A 22,020-nucleotide genomic window follows, 5' to 3' on the forward strand; every position below is an offset into this window, starting at 1 on the left:
ACTTACAACTTTGAAGTCGTCCACAGACCGGGAAAGAAACACACGAATGCAGATGGGTTGTCGAGGCAACGCTGTTGCCGGGAGGTATGCGTTGATTGCAATTCCGCTGCCAGCTTTCATGAGGGACAAGTTCTGCAGATTTCATCTCGTCCGAACCAAGACAGTAATTGGCTGGAAACTTGGAGTATCGAAGATATACGCTCGATGCAAATTAAAGATACTGAAATTTGCTATGTTACGATTCAAAAGCCTTAGCCAACACAAACCTCCGCTATCAAATTTCCTTGAAGAGACTGGTAGTGAGAAGTATTATTCTCAGTGGGATCACTTAGAGGTTAACCACGGAGTGCTTTACCGAATATGGTACACCGATGAAGGTGAATTCCCATTGATAGTAGCGCCCCATAGCGTAAGGAGGGACATTTTTTACCAGTTACACACCTTACGGACGGCAGGCCACTTAGGTATTGCCAAAACTTCGAAAAGAATTCGACGGCGATTTTTTTGGCCTGGAATGCTTGGGGATATAAAACATTGGTGCAGGTGGTGCGTTACTTGTGCTAAACGGAAGCCAACACATGGATGCTTTCCTTTGCCAAACCAACGAGCTGAGTTGGTCGCCGAAACTCTGGTTAAGGAGATTTTTACTCGGTTTGGAATTCCCGTTTCCTTGCATTCTGATCAAGGCCGTGATTTCGAGAGCATTCTTTTTGCAGAAGTTTGCCGCTTGTTGGACATCAACAAGACACGATCGACCCCTTATCATCATGCAGGTCTTGTAGAAAGATTCAATCGAACTTTATTGCAAATGCTTTCGTCTTATGTAAATGGTAACCATAATGATTGGGATATTCAGCTTCCTTTCGTAATGATGGCTTACAGATCATCGGTCCACGAGTCCACCAAATACACCCCTAACAGACTTATGCTAGGACGGGAAGTAAATGTTCCTCTGGATCTGATGTGGGGACTTCCTCCGAATCACCATGATACAGCATGTCGATGTCAGTATGTGGAAGATATGCGTCAGGCAATACGAAACGCGTACGCGTTGACCAGAAGGGAATTGAAACGATCCAGTGAAAGACAGAAGAAGACATACTACAAATCAGTTGTACCACAAGAATTTAACGTTGGCCAGTTTTTGTGGTATTACTATCCACCGCTTGGGAAGCAGAAACTCGGAAGAGGGTGGACAGGACCATTCCTGGTGATACGGAAGTTGTCCAAAACTTTGTACCACCAAAGGTAATACACACTGACCAGTTAAGGGGATTCGAGGCAGAAACCATGCCTAATAACTGGCTACACTGTAAATGAAAAAGGTGGAACGTTTTTCAGTTCCACCTTTTTGTGGGTAAATTTATTCAATCCACCTTTTTCTGGGGGTAGATACATTACAACAACGTTAATTTTCCATATTTTCCACCTTCTTTACAGAAATAAAAGGTGGAATTTGGCAGAGCACCTTCTTATAACGGCAGTTTATAACCTCAGGACAAACTTCTCGAAAAATTATTTAAGTTTTTCTACCCCACTAGTGTCGTTTTCGTTGTCACCATATTTTTTCCTTGGTTAAGATTTTTTTTCCAATTCCCTTTTTCGGAATTTTATTGTTTTGGAATAATGAAAAGTTAGGCAAGTGTTAATTATTAGTATTATATGATAGTAAAGATGCATGGTTTCACCACTGATCTCTATTAGACATAGAGGTCACTGGATTTCGCAGATACATTTAATGCAAGTCACATCATCCGGGTAATAAATAATAAAGCTTAATAAGCACATCCGGGTCATTACTTTGACATTAGCAGAGGTCATTTTGTCGCCAGCGTAAGCGTAATCATAACTGAACGTGCCAAGGAGAATCCAGTTGGGTAAGTACAGTTGGTGTTTATAACTTGGCGACCCGGCACTTAACGCGATTGGCACGACAAAGCACGTCCTATTATTTATTTATTTATTTAGAACACTAGTAGCACAACCTGTGTATTACAAAAGCTAAAGTATTCCGTTTAACAGCACGATGCCAATTCCATGTCCATTAGAATCGTGCTCTGTCACAAGTTCTTCCGTGCAACTTTTGTTGCACCATCTGAGAATAGAGCATAGTAAAAGAGAATACCAATGTGGTCTTAAATGCAAAGTAGGAAATTGTGTAGCAAGATCCTCCTCCTATCATGCATACCGAATGCATTTGTACAGACATCATGACTTGCGACATAACAGTGCATCTAATAATACAACCATTAATAACCATGCAAGTATCTCTGCACGTATTGATGCAACTAACAGAACAACTGTTGATGATGCAATGGAATCTGATGTTGAATCTGTACACCACACATCACAGTTAAGTTTGTCATTTCAGAATAAATTTGCTTTATTTTGTTTAATGTGTCGGGAAAAGTTTACTTTGCCCATTTCGGTTTTTAAATCCATTATGGATGGAGTTGTGGGACTTTTGGGTGCATACCATGACAGTTTACCACTAATGTGGGACACCTTGAAGAGTGAAGCAAATTACAGAAGATTTTGCCAGACTGTAGGATTTGTTGAATCTTTAACAATTTCACTTGACGAAGGTATTTCATTTCAATACGTTCCAATTTTAGAAACCCTGAAAACTTACCTATCTCATGTTGATGTGCTTTCAAGTATGTTCAAGTCAAATAATAGAGATTCATCCATACTGTGTGACTATTCAGATGGAAACACATTTTCTTGTGATAAATATTTTCAAGGCAACAGGGATTTTTTGAGAATCCACTTGTACTGTGACGAATTAGAACTATGTAACCCAATTGGTAGCTCACGTGGGATACACAAGATATTGTGTTTTTATTATACTGTTGGAAACATAGAACCGAAATACAGGTCTAATTTAAGGAACATTCACTTGTTAATAGTGGTTAAAAGTTCAGCTATCAAAAAGTTTGGTTACAAACCAGTGCTTAAAAGACTGGAAGACGACCTTTTACAACTCGAACAATGTGGCATAAACAGGACCCCTTTAAATACCGCAGTACACCAGTGCCTCCAGTGCAACTTATGTGTCTTTGCCACGTTTACGTTGCATTTATCTGAACGACATAATAAGTCTCTATGACATCACAACACATATTCAAATTGTACAAGCAAACTATTGATTGACACTCATTTCATGAATTATTTGTTTTGTGTGTGTGGAAGCCAATATTTGCATAGTTAAAACAGGTTTTTTAGATATTTAATAATTTAATATTATCTACGCACCGGCCTGGTTTTCCACCAGGAAACCACAGTATGATCAAACATGAAACGTTTGTGTTGTCGTAGAATTTTATTCGTTTTTCAAAAGATTTGTATGTGGTGATTACGTTTTAAGGTTATAAATTAAATCTTTAAACAACTCGCGTCAAATTTTACATACCCATACCAAAACTGGGCCGAATGAAAAATATCAAAATGAAATTAAATCCGTTTAACAAGCGGTTCGAACCTTTTGATACAAGTTACTTTTAAAAATAAGACTATCGCTAACTCTGTTATTAGAAAGATTCGCTTTACCTGGCTACTTTGCCCCCACATCCTCCAACCCGGGCTATAAAACAACCGTTGCGAATGAATTCTCAGTTTTAAAGCGTGTTCTTGGACCCCGCATCGGCACGAAGTACCGCTCGACCTCAACGCCAACGACGCACGTGTCTTTACGCTTTAGTGCTTTTGAGGCCCCACAGGACCACAGAGCAAACGATGTCTGCAATTGTACATGACATTTCAAGATATATTTGCGATGATTGTTACTAACAGCCAATATGTTACAATTACTTCAATTTACCGAAAGTCACTGACCTAAACACCTTTGCATAACATTATAGACGCACGAATAAATCGTACTAGCCTGCTGCCTAACGCTAACCTATGAATAACTGATTCGTTTTTATTTACAAAATGGTGCAACTGCAGGTTTTCATTTTCAATATTTACAATGGATGTGCACTGTGGTGTATGTAAAAATATATGTACCGACAAACAAGACTGCATTCTTTGCGAACTATGTGAAACCTGGCACCATGCCTGTTACGAAAATCTACACAAAGAGAAATTGAAAGAAATGGGACAAGATGACAAACCATACATTTGCACAATATGTAAAAGCAACAAAGATATGAAAATACTTGCAATGAGACTTACAAAGGTAAAGTTATATTTTTACCAACACTTGGAAATAATTGTACCTAAACACTTTGTGCAAAATGACAGTTGATACTACATAGAACCACATGTTGGGTATCAACACTGAAAGCGCAGCGAATATTAGTTCTTTGCAAATATTTTAGTAGTTTCAGATATCAATTATCAAACATGTGTTTATATAACAGGCAGCCAAAAAAGGGTACAACGATTTGAAAGCATGTGCAGCACTTCAGGCAACCATATTGGGAAAACAAAACTTCCCATCACAAATGGGAAATGAAGAGTACAGTGAGGACAATTATGCACAGGAGCTAATAAATAAGTATGGGTTAGCCGAAGATAAACAGGCAGTAAAAACCACTCCAGATGGCAACTGTCTGTTCAATGCAATCAGCTTAACTTTGTGTAGAAATGAAAGTTTAGCGTTAAGATTAAGAGTTGTTTGTTGTCTGCAAATGGTGTTGCATTTTAACACATACAAACAACACCAATCAGCAAAATCAATTAGCTTGGTTTCCACAACTTTGGAAAGGGCATGTTTGGACTGTGCGGTTCCAGGCACGTATTCATCAGCTTGGACCATATTAGCTTTGACAGATGTGCTTCAAAGGCCAATCAGATGTTTATACCCGCCATGCAATGGAACAAATGATGCAGTGGTGTCAATACTATCAACCACGTATCTGCCACAAAAAGTTTGTTCACCACAAATACACATTATGTGGAGTCGAGTGTGCTCTACCACTCACAAGATGTGGTTGCCAAATCATTTTGTGGCCCTTTTTACCAAAACACCTCTTCAATGTTCCCCTCCAAATCATTCCAGCCCTAAATTAAAAAGAAAAGCAAGTGAATATAGTTGCAATGACCAGAAAAACAAGTACACACCTGACAAAATTCACATGTTGCAGTCACTTCCAAACAACAGCTGTCATTCTCAAAAAGCAGTTATTAAAATGCTGACAGAAATTGGTGTAAAACAGGCTGCAATGATCCCTGCTGGCAAAAAAGAAAACTGTTTTGTCGTTTTTGATAATCAACTAAATTCAGCCAAAAGAAAATGTGGCCAGATGCGTCACTTTGATGATGATTGTGGGGCATGGAAGCCTGGGGCATTTTTTTACACTTACTTTTTAAAAACAGGTGGCCAACTAAAAAATGTGTTTTGCAAAAACAATCTTATTTGCACAAGAAGAAGAAGCAACAAAACTGTTCACTTCGAAAAACTAGATCCTCAACCAGAAAAGCATGATATCATTAAACTAGGAACCTATTACACAAAACTAGCATCAAACCAGTCTTACCAACGCAAAATATCTTGGATAGAAGATTCTTGCACAACAGCAGCAATTGCAGAATATCTTGGTCAATTTCCTGGCCATCAGCCTCATGGCAACAGTAAACATTCGCAGGTATATGTGAAGACAAATTCACAATCAGCAGAAGAAATGAAGGACATGTTAAAAAAATTCCTCCTAAAAAGGCATATGTTAAACAATTAAATGCAAATCAATTTAATGACATCACCAAAGGACCTAGAAACTTACAACAAATGTACAATTTCAAACACAATGGCAAAGCAAATTCTGATGAAGGTACCTTTTCTAATGTGGCGGATGAATACCTACAAGTAATTAATATGGTGACCACACACCCATTTGTGCAACAAGCAGCTCAAACAAAAAAAGAACCTTTTTCATCAATTCTGTATACAACCAATCAAATGGAAGATGTGCGGCGATTCTGTATGACAGGCAAAACAGTTCTAGGAATTGACAAGACATACAACCTTGGACAAATTTTTGCAACGTGCACTGTTTTTAAACACCTTGCCATTATACGAGCAGATACTCAGGATCATCCAATTTTCTTTGGACCTACATTCTTGCACTTGCACTCTGATGCAAAAACATATAACACCTTCTTCACACATCTTCGGCAGGAGCTGGGCATGGGAGATAATTTAGTTTTTGGAAGTGATGATGAGAAGGCAATACATAAAGCATGCCAGACAGCCTTTCCAAATGCACAGCATGTACTTTGTTTAAACCACCTAAAACAAAATCTAAAAGTTTACCTTTGTGACAAAGTTGGGGCCAACATGACAGTAAGAAATAAGCTGACAAATATGATATTTGATGTAGTCAAAGCGACAGATCAAATAGAATTTGAACAGAAAGAAGCAACTTGCCTGGACTACTGTCTGAATGATGTTCCAGATGCATACCACTATGTACAGACCAGGATGATTCCAAGCCTAAAACATAAAGTATGGCCATACAAACTGGTAAATGATAAGGCATGGACAAACAATACTTGTGAAAGTGGAAATTTCATGCTAAAAGTTGAAACTGAATGGAAAAGAAAGCAAATTCCAAACCTAATATGTATTATTTACAACATGATACAGGCTATGTACACAGATGTCCATAGGAGTTTTGTGAGATGCGGCATGTACATATTACATCCACAATTTTCCATCTTTGAAAAAAATTACAATGATTGGACAATGCTGACCAAAAAAGAAAAAGATGAACACTTCTCAAAGTTTCAGAAGAAAACTTTTAGTGCAAATGATCACATTGTATCCAAGAACAAAACATTTTGCACAAAAATTCCACCAAAACAAACAGGAAAAAAACCATGCAGCAGAAAAAATAAGAAACCACACTAAGTCCACCAGTTGAAACAGTTTCTTTATGTTCTCTTCTTTTGTATTTTGTTTCTTTTATTATATCTGCAGAAACAGCAGCTTTTTGGATTTAATTTCATTTCATTCATGATTTCCGATTCACAGATAAGACTTTGGTTACTGATACAACAAATAAAGGTCTAGCTTCTTGAGTAAAATATCAGTTCATACAGGGATGTTAAACATTCTAGCACATTTAAAGATATTGGTGAGTTGGTGATCAGTACCAAACTGTTGATTACTGAAATGGTATGATGGCATCCGCATCGACTCCCACAAAATCTACAAAGCAATAAGTCAAAGCTGAGCATCATGTTGAATAGAAATGTAGCATTAATTAATCATATAAAAATGGACTCATGTGTTCAGTATAAAGTCAGCTTTAGCATAGTGAATAACTCGCACGACACATTCATCGTCGTTTAGATAAGTAACAAGCCGAAAAAGTTGTTTACACAGCAAGAAGATTCAGCAACTACCGCTCCACATGTGGTACAATATTATTAAAACAGGAACATACTACACAAAACTAGACCAGTCTTGCATTTTGACACACAAACAACACCAATTTGCAAAATCGATCAGTTTGGATTCCCCAACTCTGGAAAGTGCATGTTTGGATTGTGCGTATTCATATTCATCGGCTTGGACCATACAGATGTACTTCACAGGCCTATCAGATGTATATACCCGGCATGCAATGGAGCAAATACTTGAAAGAGCAGTTCACACAACAAATAAACACAGTCAAGATAACAATATAAAAGAGCATCGATCAACGTCTTCCACACGTGGTACGAAAAGGCACTGGTCACACTAAAACGCACACTGGCTGGCACCCGGATGGCATTTGTAGGCATCAAGTTGAGGCATCGTAGACTCAACGCCTACGATGCCTACAATAGCATTTTAGAGGCACTGGAGGCACTGGTGTACTGCGGTATTTAAAGGGGCCCGCATAAACATTGTTTTGCCTGATAAATCTTCGAAAATTTTTTTTGGATGATTAAGCACGATATCTGCAGATAACTTAGGAAGTCATGACATAGGAGAGGATTCAGAAGGTGTTTCAGCAGTGGTAAAATTTGTAGGTTTTGTTTGTGCGAGTACAATGACATAAAAATAAAGCATCATGAATCCCAGTTTTGTGTTCGCACGACTGAAACCCATTTGTACCACATGCAATCAGTAGAAGAAGATCCATCACTTATATCTGTGTATGGAGTGCGATCTTTCCCACCGTTTTCTTCCTTGCAATCATTTTCAGTGCTAGATTCACTTCCACCAGATATTATGCACGATCTGTTTGAAGGAGTCATCCCTGCTACAGTCAAAGCAGTTATAAATTGTCTAATTAATGAAAGGATTTTGGCCCGAAACCAGGTTCAAATTGATTTGTCCAAATTTAAGTTTGGTAACAGTGACATAAAAAACAAGCCAACTGCATGGATAAGGGGGACTGGGCAAAGCGCAAGTGCATCCCAAATGTGGTGTCTATTTAGAGTTTTACCATTTTTAATAGGAAATCGTGTACCAAAGGAATGCCTTGCTTGGAAGGTCTATTTGCTTTTGGCAAAAATTTGTGACATTGTTATGGCACCTGAAATTGCTCCAGGTTGGATTAGTTATTTGGATTCACTTGTGCATGAATTTTATTTGATCTTCATAGATTTTGCACCAACCTACATTACACCAAAATTCCACTATTTGTTGCATTACCCTCGAATGATTTTTAAGTTTGGACCACTACGGAGACTATGGTGTATGCGCTTTGAAGCATTTCATCAAATACTTAAAAAAGTGATAAGACAGTCTCACAACTACCGTAATGTTTGTCGCACCATTTCCAACAGAGTCCAGCTCAGAAAATGCTGGGAACAGTCAGAAGCTACTTGTATGTGTGACCTACCGATTATTGTCAGAGAAAGAGAGACGGAAGTGCAAAATTTTCCTCAACTTAAAGTTTTGTGCAACTTAGATAGTAACATTGCTACTCTTACAGTTGCAAGTGAAGTTCACATAGACTGTGGACATTACAAAATTGGTGATATGTACGTAATTGACAATGAGTATGTGTTTTTTGAATGTGAAAACCTAATACATAATAATTGTTGGCTAATGTTGGGGAAAATTTGGTGTGTTGAGCAATTTGATTGTCATTACCATTCATACCATGTTTCTCCTACTTCACATTGGCATTTACTGGAGGTAGGAAAAGAATTGTGTCAACATGCTCTTGATGTGTACAATGTTGGTGAACGGCAGTTAATACGAATGCGTTACTCCATACCGTGTGAGGAAACTAGTGCTGAATAATGTGTTCTATTTTAACATTATTTGTATGTACAACAGTGCTTTCCAACCAGAGTCTGCATGTTTATTGTCCTAAATGTGCTTTAATTGATTTTTAAACTGTTCAAACAACACAGTGTTTAGCTGCAGAGAAAAGTGCACACACTGTTTCAACCTAAATGGTCTCATCATTGCAGCTGGTGAATGTTGCGCTCAACCAGCTGGTAAGTCAGCCAGGTACAAATTCTGCCACTTTGTGGCTGTACAATCTGTTGAGTACACATGAGTACTGAATAGATTGTACTACCACAAAGTGAAATATTTGTTCCCAGCTGGCTTACGAGCAAGTCCAGTGCAACATTCACCAGCTGCAATGATGAGACCTTGCATGTTGAAACAATGTGTGCAGTTTATTGTTTATAATGTTTAAAACTTTGGGAAACATCTTTTTATGTCTTTTATTTTATAAAGTGAGCTTTCCAGCCTGTTAAGTTTCCTATTGAGTACTTTTACTTGTTTTATGTGTGTGGTTTGTTTTCAAAACAAACATGAGTCTTGACTAATTAATGTCTTCACCATTGTAGAAGTTTAGTGTTTATACAAAATGTATCACATAACCTATCAAGAATCCAAGAGGATTTTGAATTCAAATTTGAAAACCTGTGGTGTTGAACCTGTTGAAAAATTATTTGGAATAAAGTTGGAGAACCGCATACTCCAGTACTTCGACACTACGTTTGAAGATTGGGTTGACTGTGAAGGCAATATACCTGAACCCCCGGCAAAGTTGAGGGTTGTTGATGGTGGGAGATATTAAACTGAGATATTTTGTGGCTTGTAACCTACATTTTTGTTTGTAGGTATTAATGTTGATACATCCTCCATAGTTGGTTCAGAAGCAACTGTGCCAATATCTTCAGAGTCCGATTTGTCATTTGAACTGCCAACTTCAAGCACCAAAAAGTGGCCACTTACTCATGAATTGCCTGCATTTCCCTCGGAAATTAATGAAGCAATAAAAAAAATGCAATTCGGCCAGCCAGTACCCCCAGGCCTTCGGAGAAAAATTGTGAATATTTTGTACCACGACTTGTCTGCCCACACCATGTAAGTGTTGCACTTTAGTTCAAACTAAACTTAACATTGTTTGTGTGCTATGTATGTTGTTAAGGTACCCAGAGAGGCAACAATATAACAGTGTACTTCAAGGTTTGATTGACAAATACCCTGTGTTACGGGACCGGTTTTCAGCAGGATGCCATTATGTATGAAAAATCCTATTAGTCAAGCAATTTGTTATTCATTTTAACATTGGCCCTGTGGAAAAATTCTTTAATAGATAAGTTCAAGGATAACAGAAGGAACCTTACTACCTCTGATTATCGGAATAAAATGAGGCTAAAATATGGGCATGAAAAATGAAAAGAAGTTGAAGTTAGTAATGAGGAATTTAGCAAGAGGAGAAAGACTGATTTGGTTTGTTGTACATGTAAGTCATATTTTTGTGAAAGTTTGACTGTAGTTTTTGCATTTTAGAAAGAAAACTTTGATACAATGCAAGGTGAAAATGAAAGTACTTTGCATTCGCACAAAAAATGGTTGCTAAATGAGTCAAAGAAAGCCAATCCCTCATTGGAAGGCATTGAGGACAGAATGAAGCGCACCTTTAGTCATAGAAGGATAGATATAGTAAAAGGCAAAGCAGTCAAAGATGTTTTGGAGGAATATCCACCACTAAAAAAACTTCGCTGGGTACGAGGTTTCATCACTAACTTGTAATGTTAACCAAAATAACCATTACTGTTAAACAGGTAACAAATGAAATGGAAATGTTAATCAAAACCCAATTGGCTGTTCAAAATGAGGAAATACTGTTCAAGTCATTCAGATATATCAAATGGAGGAATGTGACCGAAGCTATGAGGCAGCTTTCAAGTTAGTTTGTGCTTTTCCATTTTCACAAACTGCACAGTTATAAAACACTGGAAATAATCACAATTTTGGGGGCATTGTAATAATACAGTGGCTTTTTATAAACTGTTAACACAATTATTTCCAACAACAATGTTATAATGTCATCCCAAAAAGTTGTGACCATTTCTGTACTGTTTTTATTATGCTGGCCATAGACCTTCTATGAGACAAACAAAAATCAGTATTTAACCACACTGTGGGTCATTACAAATGTTTTTCTTGTCGTGAGAATTTAAAAAATATTAAAGAACAATATTTTAAAGGTGAGGACAGCAATTATTTGGCCTTACCCACGATCTTCAATGAAAATGTAGAAGATCTTGTGGCAATTGATAAGGTAAGCTCTTTTGCAACTGTGTAGAAAAGATATTTTATTTGCTGTTTTTCTTCTAGGATGCCAAGACACCATATCCAACTATATTGTTTTGTTCGGCTACAAAAACAATAACTGTTTCAGTGGACGGGTGCATGATACAAGATGTTTTGTCTGTTCAGTCTGCTATAACGTTAATAATGTCGCTATACTGGATATTTGACATCAATTTTTCGTCATCGTTAAACAAATGTCTCACCTTCTTGGCTGTTTATGTGTACAAATTGCCAAATGTCAGACCACCACTGTCGGTGGTTCGTTTCGTCAACAAATTGTGACCGCAGTGGTAACCAATAAAACTAAGTAAAATAAGTGGTGTGCAACAAATGAATTACAAGTAAAGGCAGTTTCAACCTAACCACCAACATACAAAGGTGTTTTGTTGTTGATATTTCCACCAAATTTAGGTGGTTAAAAAACTCACTTTAAGGGTGGAATTGTTTCTTTCACCCTAAAGGTGGAAGTGGTGAACCACCAAAAAAGGTGGCATATACCACCTTTTTTGTTAACAGTGTACAACCTGAGGAGGAGGAATCGCACTTCGACTCCGATGAAAATACTACATCGGACACAGACATTTCTCCCCTTGAGGACGGTGGAACGTCCCTCCGCGGACGGGTGCGACGTTTACCGGCGTATTTGCGTGACTATGTGTTGTAGTGTGACTATGTGTGTAAAATGTACCACGTTTCATTTCGAGGGCGAAATTATGTTAGTTGGAGGGGCATTGTAGCGATTTTGTATTTGTGGTCACGTGTGTCCGTGTGTCTGGTGATGCATGTCGGTGTGTGCCTCGCCGATAATTAAGATCGGTCGAGGCGCAGTTGAATAAAGTGGCGAGCTATAGCAACGAGTGTTTGAGAGCTGGTATCGGCTACAATAGTTTCATGTGACTTTTGTAACATAGCTCTCGCCTCTTAGTTTTGTTGTTAACCGTTTTATTTTATTTAGTATACATCAAGCATTTTAGCTTGTGTGTAGATTTATTAAAATGGAAAAATTGCACAAAGAGTTGCTACAAAGGAATCGCCTTTCACTTGCTAATGATTTGCAAAGAGATGAAGTTGTTCAAAGTTTGATTTGTGAACGCATTTTAAGTGACCGTTTGGTGGAGAAAATTGAATCTAAAACGACAGAGTTTGACAAAAATGTAAGTAAAAAGCACTACACTGCAAAAAATATTGGCTCAATCTTTAGCCAAAAACTGGTATATTAAAGTATGCGGCTCATTTTTCCTTGTTTGGCTAAGTGACTAGCCAAAATCCCTGGCTTAAGTTGGTCCAAAAAAAAATGACTTCATTTAAGCCAAATTATTGGCTTAGCCTGTGACCAATTTGAGGCTAGTTATTTATTTTAGAATCTCAGGTGGCTCAATATTTTAGAACCCCTGTGGTATGTGCTTATGAAGAGGTTTAGAACCCCTGGTTTTACTGATTTGTTGTGTATATTTGCCATCCGCGGAAAGCGAACAATTATCGAGACAAGACAATCGAAATGTACCAGCAACGTCCAGCAGAAGCTTCACATTTGTCCTTGTACGAATTCATGCACAGCTACACTTGGAATAGAAATGGTTTGCATCCACGTGGTTTGCATCCACGTTTTTACAGCAGCACTCCCAATTCTTGTTGGTGTGAAAACAGTGAGTTTCCTCAACGGCGAGTTCTTCTTTTAGGACGCGCTGTTGCACTGGTCCATTCAGAAGCATACAAGCCTTGATCACCAAAGTATTTTTTCAATACCGCATGATTTAAAAAAAATTCGTATGCCGTGAAAAAACGATCTGATTTTTGGAGTTATGAGGATCAAATAAGAAATTTGTCGCAATCTCGTGGAGATCGGAATTATTACACTAACAAGGTTGCTTCGTATGTGCGAAACTTGTAGGATTTATGGCATCATTGGCAACGTCGTGAAATTGAAGATGATCTATTTCAAAATCCACGTGTTGCCACTTTGTTTCTGACGTATTGTCATGTGCTCTGGCGGATGAGTAAGGTGACGTTGAACCACAATTTTTTCTCTTGTGTTTTCCTCATGGGACGGGAAAGACATTTTGCATCTGCAATTTGATATCACGTTGTTTGGCAAGGAACATGGCGGTGTGTGTGGTGACGCCGACGGGATTGCTTTCGGCGACTTACAAAAGTAAATTCAGTATAAGTCGTTCAATTTAAAACCGCAAACAATTATTTGGAGAGAAATTTTTACTTGGGAGTCTTTATCAAACAACAGTATTTAACTGGAACGGTTACGTAGTGTTAAAAACTTAATGGCATCATTGTTCGGGATCCCCACCCCAAATAAATTTGTCTGTTTAAACAACTGAATAAACGCAACTACAATAAATTATAGGACAAAAACCACCCAACACTTGCTTTAATGTTCGGTGAATAAGCGCCCCATTGTTTGCAAACATGGAGCATTTTTACGAAACAAGTACCATTTTTCGTTCAATCGGACGTTAAAAGAGACATCAGCCAACCACATGAGAGGTTTTTAATTGTTTTGTTGTTATTTCAACTTGTATTATAAACTTATGTAAGCACAACAATCCTATAATCGAAATAAGCCTGGTCTTTCTCATGTGTTAGTTACCAGATACGACATTTTTGCGACAAGCACGACAATTTTTCTCAAGATGTTCGACACGCAATAAACAATCGACGCCCTGGTTACATTTTATGCGTTTGGCCGCATGTGCGGATGAAACTTTCGTGCCATAGAAAACGCGGATTGTCTTTAAAAAGGTTGAAAAGCACTGAGGTAGACTAAAGAAGTATGAACTTCCCACATCCTGAATTATCCCTTGAAAATGTAAAAGATGCATGTGAATCATTTTATAGCGAACCTACTGGCCCATGTAATGTTGATACTGTGAAAGGTAATAAAGTCTGCCAACAGAAATCAAGAAAATCCCAAAATATATATCAATTAGTCACTTGCTACGAGCTGGACAAAGCCCCTCTTTAAAACAGCAAGCAACATGACTAGCTGGAATGAATTAGGAGATATAGCTTTTGAGATAGCAGAAAAATTTGCAGATGGAGCATTTCGAAACGCACATAATCTGTCTGAAGAGGAACACACAAAAAGCAGGTCCAGATGCATAGTGTAGCAAAGGTTTTTGCAGAAGTACGTTCTGATAAGGCTCCTTCCCAATTTGGCAGTACACTTCAGTTTGGATCAGTGTATTTTTCGAGTTATAAAGATAGGCCTGTAACTGTTGAACAGGAAGTATATCAACAATGATGGTAATTGTCCTATAACAAGCCAGGACGAGTTTCAGAAAAAAAGCAGAATGTCTCGCACATTTTAGCTATTCTTACTGAAACAATAAGATAATGTTGCTTGATCAGCAAGGTACTGGGTATCAGTTTTATGATCCAGAAATTGCTTCAACAGAGTTAATGAGTGAGGACCTTAGATTTTTTAGATTTAGATTGAAGAAATGCGTTTACAGAATGTTAAAAGGAAGCAGAAACATGAAAAAGATCAGTTTACTTCCCAAGGTCCATTGTGGGTAATATCACTGGATGGTCATGACAAACTCTTGGTATATATGGATGCATGGACACATTTTCTACAAACATTTTGTTTTTATTTGTTACGTTTTTATTGGTTACGCATTCTAATTCTAACCCCCTCAACATTGGAAAAAAATATCTTGAGTTTCTGTTTGACCTTCAATAGCTTCCACATCATTTGAGGATAGACAGAGGAACCATAAATGGCAACCACTCTTACCTATTATATGGGCCATCCAACACCAACAAAATTAAACGTTGGTGGCGAGATTTGCATGAGAGACTGGAAAAGTTCTCTAAGCATCAGTTAAGTGAACTCTTGCAGGAAATGATTTCGTTTCATAACACCCGATATATGTTATGAGATAATAGCGGTCGAGATTTCTGAATATGTGAAGTCATTGCTGGACTACATTCTATGATGGTGGCCAAACCGCAAAGAAGTGTAAGAGTAGGAGATTCGGATGCAGAAGAAGAGACGGAGATGGAAGATGAATGCAACATGAAGGAAAGGAAGAGGACATTATTAGGTAAGTGAATGTGCTTCAATATTAAATTGTGGATGGAGATTATTGTCTTACAGGTCAAATACTCTTCGTATCAAGTCAGTCCGGCCTGAGGACCAGGAAACGTTTTTCGTTGTTGCTTAGGACACCGCCCACTGGATAGATTGTGCCCTCTGTGGACATAAAAAACAAGGACTGCAAAAGATTTTTCGATCAATTAATTAAGCAGGCAAAGGGGCTGCCGAGTACTAGGCCACGAAACAGCGTTTTGACGGGTTATGTTGCGAAAACATATAGAACAACTCGGTTTACACGTAGCGCCAACGAACATTTTACCAGCATGTACACCAGTTACGAGGCTTTGATCCATATATTTAAGGAAAACCGCGAAACTGCTGATGAATGTGAGGAGATGAAGTACTTCATTAAGGGCGAGATTTGCTTAGTCGCAAAGTTTAAATCAAAACGCGTGGAATATGAAGTGGTGGCCAAAGCTAAAAGCGATAATTCAAATAATGAAAGTAAACCTGTCAAAATAGGTTTGAGAAGAAACGCTTTGTCTGGAAAGCACGTAAACTGTATCAGCATTTTAACGACATATGTTCTGAGGACGGCAAGTTCTGCAACATCTAGTTGGAAGATGTTTGGGTTGTGTGCCCCAACGCCAAAGAAGTGACCAACGGACCTATCCGAACAGAAGTCATTGAATGGAGGATGCGGCAACCTTCATGTATATCTTGATGTATTTGGCCCTCTTCAGCGACTCGGTTTACAAATGCAAAGTGAAACACTCGACCCAGTTAAGGCAGTTGTAAGTGTTTCAAAGAAGGTTTTGATGTCTGCTGTTGACAATTCTGGGAACAATGTTGATACATCAAGTTCAGATGTGAAATTGTAAATTTCCGTAGCAAAGCTACCGGCAAGATGCTGCACAGCTATCAGGGAGTGGTTTTGCATGATTTTGATCGCCATAATGTTAACATCATTGATGTATACGCCAGCATCATTGTATCAGCTTGCAACACGATGGATTTTGGAAGGATGTTTTCCAAAGTTCTTTTTACAGAACAGAATGTAAAAATGTTTTGCACATTGTTGAGTTGCTGCTGACCACACCTTTCACAAACGCAAAACTTGAACGTATGTTCAGTAGACTATCTCGCGGTAAAACTGATTGGCGCAACAGACTTGGACAAGGGCGTTTGAATAATGTTTTAATGATCGCAGAAGAAGGCCCTACAATGCTTTAGTTTGATTCTTCTAATTCTATTAACCGCTGAAAAAAAGATAAAATTCGCAGGTTTACTGCGGCACCTCCACACACTTATCCCAGTAAAAAAAAGAGACACAGTGATGACGAGTTACAATATAAAATAACCTTGTGTCAAACGCATTTATTGTTAACAATACATGTTTCGCTAAAATAAATATCTTCAGTTCTAAAATAAAACGGAAAACAAAAACAAAATGCTGAAAAATAAATGCTAAAAACTGGCCGAACAAATGGGCTGCTGGTGGTAACCTCCAAGAGCAGCAATGTCTGGTGACCTACTTGCGTGGTGTAGCACCGCGGCCGCTAGCATGCGTTGCATGTAGATAAACCGTTGGGCATATATCGCAGGTAGTACCATTTTTTGTATGTTGATTTGTGCGTTTAAAATTTTTTGCCATTTGTTTTCACAAATGTCCAAATGCTTCATAGGGGGTTGTTCAAGAAACACAACAGAGTAGCTTGTAGCCAAATCAGGTCTTTTGTGGAACGTCGCTGGGTGATGTTCCTGGAAATGGCGGAGTAGCGCACTTTTGTCTCCCGCCTCATCGGTGTTGAATGTTCTCCACATTTGTCTGTGCTTGTTCCACCGGGTGGAGAACTTATTCTTTGTTTGTCCGACGTATTTTTCTTTACATACCCTACAAGTTGCCGTATAAATGCCAAAGCTTGCACAATACAATTGGTCATGAAGCTTGATTGCACCAGACGGTGTTTCAACCCGGTATACTTCGTCGACCATGCTGTGAAAGCCTTTGAAATGTCCACATAGGCCACATTTTCGGCATGGTTTCGAACACACTGGCCCTGTTTGGGTACGGATGGCAATCGACCTAAAAGCAGTAAGCCAGCTCTCTAATGTTCATTCCAATTCTTTTTCCTTCGACGATAAAGTCACATAGCCGGGGAAGGATGTAGCCCAGTATACCGATGGATCGGCAATTTTGTTCTTTTCTTGTTGGTTGTTGGGCCCAAACCAAGAGAAAAATTATATCGTCTATGTATCGTTTGAAGATTTCCGTTTTTTTCTAGTTTCCGTTTAATGCGGGTTATAATTTCATGGACTGCAATGTTGGCAACCGAGACTGAGTGGTTGTCTCCGGTGACTAGTCCATCTTTTTGTACGTAGTATTGCCCCTTGTAGGTAGTAATAACATTTTTCAAGCAAAGTAGTGTAAGTTCTACAATCATACCTCGAGATCTTGCTGAGTATTTGGCGTGTTTTTTGAGTACGTTGTTTAGCGCTGTGATCACCAAGTCCCTGTGCAAGCTTGTATATAGTGCAGTGACATCAGCTGCCACTAGGTGGAGAATTCTTCCTCGATGCGATTCTGGGTGTTGTTTGTGCTTACACAATGCCAACGCATGTAAGTAGTCTTTGCTGTCTCTGCAGTACTCGTCGAATACGGATTTGCAGAATGCATTGCTTATGGGCTGGTGGTAACCTCCAAGACACTCTGAGCAGCATAGCACCGCGACCGCAAGCATGTGTTACATGTAGATAAAACCGTTGGGCATATCACGTGATCACATTTAATTATGTTTTTGAGATTCAGAGATGTCTCAGTCAAAATGCCTGGCAGTGTACATGACGCATCTGTGCTGCGTGCCTCTCAATTGCAAAAAAATGCATCCAACCAAAAGTACTAAGTTTTTAATATCACTATGCTTCAACCGATTTAAGTTGCTATTTTTGTGTTTAATAGGGCACCATAACCATCAACAATCTGTGTATCCCTTGCTGTCATGGACCGCCACACTGGGGGGTTTCCTAATTTGTTTTGAACGCAACACTGCCTGCCTTTTCGGATACAAAATCCTCTTCGCTTGCACAACAGCACTGGTTCCCTGTCAAACGAACAGAAACGTGTCACAATCGGCAATAATACGCACATTCAATATGGTCGACAAGCTTACACAAAGAAATAATATGTTACATTAAGAAAGTCAACACCTCTTAACTCGTAACTAACACAATTTACACATTCAATTACGTACCCAGTCATTTCTCGCTGTAACATTAACCATGTTTTCTATATTTTTTTGGTTAGTTTGTTGGCTGTCTTTTAGAAAATTTAATATATTTTCAATGCAGGCACCCTCCTTTTCTTCATCGCTGCACTCTGAACCTTATAAAAACCATATAATATTAACTATAGCAAAAAGGGTTTCTGTAATAGTTCGGGACCTCTCGCAGGTATGCGACTCTTCTGTTGGTGCTTGGGAATTTTCTTCGGATTAAGGAAATGTTTCAGACTCTTCTTCTTTCTGCACGGGTGGCGTGACAGATTTTTCCTTCTGGAAATTCTAATCATCCACCACAAACTTCCACTCCTCGTCGAAGAATCTCTTGCCGAGGTTGAAAGACAAGGGACATAAAAACAAGTCCGCGTAGGTGTTTACACACACCTCCGATCTTGGCTCAGCGAACCGCGTGTACAAGTTTCGTGATGTTTGTTCTATGTAGGTTTGTGCACATGAACATGTTAGCTTGGACGAGAGGTACACGGTCTTCTGGCAATCTTTAAATAAGACAGTTTTCTGGTTGGTGCAGCGGTAGACAAACCGTAATAGTTCCTTTCGAATTCGGTGGCTAATAGGGTTTAGGTTAGGTAACCTCATCACACAGAACTTGGTGCTTTCTGATATTGTTTACGTAGCACCGAACGTACGCAGTTCGCAACGAACTTGAGTGGATACCCATTTTTCTTTAGCAGGTTTTTTATGCACTCGAATTCTTCGTGCTGCTGATCCTGTAGACACGATGAAGGTGTGAGCTCACAAGGTTGACTTTGTAATCCCGTGGTACAAAGCTGGACCATTTACTATAGAGACCAGTGTTGGTTGACTTCCTGTAGGTGGTTGTGGTAATGGAATCTCCCACTCGTTCGTCGAAAAACGAAATCCGTTGTTCACATTCAACGCGTTTTGTAAACTTGATGTTACGATGAATCTTGTTTACGTTTGAGTAGAAAGCGGTCAAGGCACGTTCATTGCGTACCGCAACAAACAGGTCGTCCACTATTGCGACCTATATGCCACGTAACGACACAGAACTAGGGGGCGATCGTGTGTGGATGATGGCAATGGGAGACCCCATCTTGTTTCCATTAAACTTAAAGGTGGTGTTCTTCGCTGCCCATTGGAGCAGTTTTTTAGCCTAGATTTGTTAAGGTCTTGTAATCCACTTGTGTTATCTCTACTGACCAGGCACAAGATGAGGTTGATGGTAAAGTCCTGATCAACACATTTTGTCTGTGTCAAAACAAATGTTGATCACCAATTTGTGGCCAGCTTCATAACACAAACCGAGAGACAATCAGACATTGCCGAGTCCTTCATTTTTTATAGTCGATAAATGTGATGCAGAGATACATGCAGTTGAGAGCGTTTTTACCACTGCGAAGAACCAAAGGTATGTTTTGAAAAGAATGCCATGTAAGATTTAAAGCAGAAAAGTCTCCATCTGATCGAAGTACAATTTTTCACAAGGAGGTTTTATCCAATGGATGGGAAATGTAAGTTGTAGAAGCAAGGTAAACAACAAAGGGTAATAGTTTTGTGGATTGGCTCTATGATGAAGTTATTAACAGCTGTTTGTTGCATTAAACTACTAAACACCAACACACACTCACTATGTCTTTTAAGACATTGTAACAGAACGTAGGTACATTATATAAGACAAGGCATGCACTAAACCAATGACAGAAACATGCTTCAGGACATTTACTCTCAATGAAATATTAACATGTCATTTATGCTACAATAGCTACTGGATAAAATCTTTAGCGAGATGGTAAAAGTTACCTGAAAAACCAGTGCTTCCCAACCTTTTTCAGTTCGTGACCCAAACTGTAACATTTAGAAATGTTTAGCGACCCACCTGAAATAGCTTCGCGACCCACTGGTTGCGAAGCACTGGTGTAAACCATACTTTTATACCCTCCTAAAATTGTATTTGAATAAACCCAGTTTCATATGGCTACTGGCGAAGCGTCTGGGTAATTAAAATGCCAACGACCACAAAGAAAATCCCTTGGGCGTGGTTGGAATTTTCTTGAAATTTGTTTTAAAATGCATCACGGCGGGATCTGCTATTGTTTTACAGGCATCCTGTCGCTACACACCTTTCAAGGCATCAACATGTGCGATTGATCGTCAACAAGACCTACGATGTCTCAACATGCAGCTGATCCCAACCACTTTCACCTGATTTGTTCTTATTGGTGGCTTGTCCATTCGTATTATCCTACCTGTCGCCATGTGTGCTCACCACCTCACCCGGAAATAACAGTTGTTCTGTAAGATAATAGGTCTTAACTTACCTAATAGTGTTTTTCCTTTAGGCCCCATATCAGTATTTTGCTTTTTTGCCCACTATAATTCTTGTAGTAAAGATCTACTGCTACTATTCAAAGAGAAAACGGGGGGGACCTGGAGGATCTTTTTGTCCAAAAAAAGAGTAGAAAAGGGTTAGGGCCAAATGGACGAGGTTTAAGTGACTCATTTTTTCGCAGTCTTAGAGGGCGCTTTCAGTAACTATCTTGCAACTAATTTTGACCTGAATGCGTAGACAAGAGGCGGGCCTAACATAAAATCACAAATTTAGGTATACTTCTGTGTATCAATTTTGAGTTACATTCCAAAAAAAGTGCTGAAAATCGCCCTGGCTACAGCACGTGACTCCCAGCTTATTCAACCTGAAAATATCACCGGTTGCATTTATATGCGGTCTTAAATATAGGGCAATTTCACCAGAATCCCAAACGGCCAATGCGATTCAATGGGTATTCACCTATCACACTAGGCCCGTTTACATGTGCGGCCGGAAGGGAATCGAATTTACCGGAAATGAGATGAATTGTAACATCTCAATCCAATCCGTTATTCGCCTCTTTTCACGCGCTCAATAATTTTTTCGCAACTACGCGAGGTTATATGTCTTGTTGCAAAAAAGTAGGCGTAAAACAGCTATTTCTTGAATGATTGCGGCGGGCACTTTTATTTTGTTGCGATAAGCAGTCGCAGGCGGTTGAGGAAAAAATGAACAATAACGTGAAGTTTGCCGTTATGCCCTTGTTTAAATACGTTTCTTGGAGAACAAAAATTCATGCGCGTTACATTCATATGAGGAAGATTGTGCACAATTTTATACAGGAGTGGAAACTGTTGGGAAACAGACGTTCAAAGATTAAGGGTCGAATTCA

General features: G+C 38.9%; 1 protein-coding gene and 1 pseudogene across 1 annotated transcript; both read left to right on the forward strand.

The window, feature by feature from the left end:
* Nucleotides 1–871: 871 nt before the first annotated feature.
* On the forward strand, nucleotides 872–1,252 carry LOC145895692 (uncharacterized). The gene has a single exon (XM_082984483.1). It carries the CDS (start codon nucleotides 872–874, stop codon nucleotides 1,250–1,252), a length of 381 nt encoding a protein of 126 aa, XP_082840609.1.
* A 2,673-nt stretch (nucleotides 1,253–3,925) lies between these two features.
* LOC145894154 (uncharacterized) lies at nucleotides 3,926–7,319 on the forward strand (annotated as a pseudogene).
* Nucleotides 7,320–22,020: the final 14,701 nt, after the last annotated feature.

This window comes from Ascidia mentula, chromosome 3 (assembly GCF_947561715.1).
Source record: "Ascidia mentula chromosome 3, kaAscMent1.1, whole genome shotgun sequence".
NCBI classification, from domain to species: Eukaryota; Metazoa; Chordata; class Ascidiacea; order Phlebobranchia; family Ascidiidae; genus Ascidia; species Ascidia mentula.

Excerpts from the sequence above, each read along its gene's own strand:
- LOC145895692 (XM_082984483.1), top strand. The coding sequence starts at position 872 with ATGGCTTACAGATCATCGGTCCACGAGTCCACCAAATACACCCCTAAC.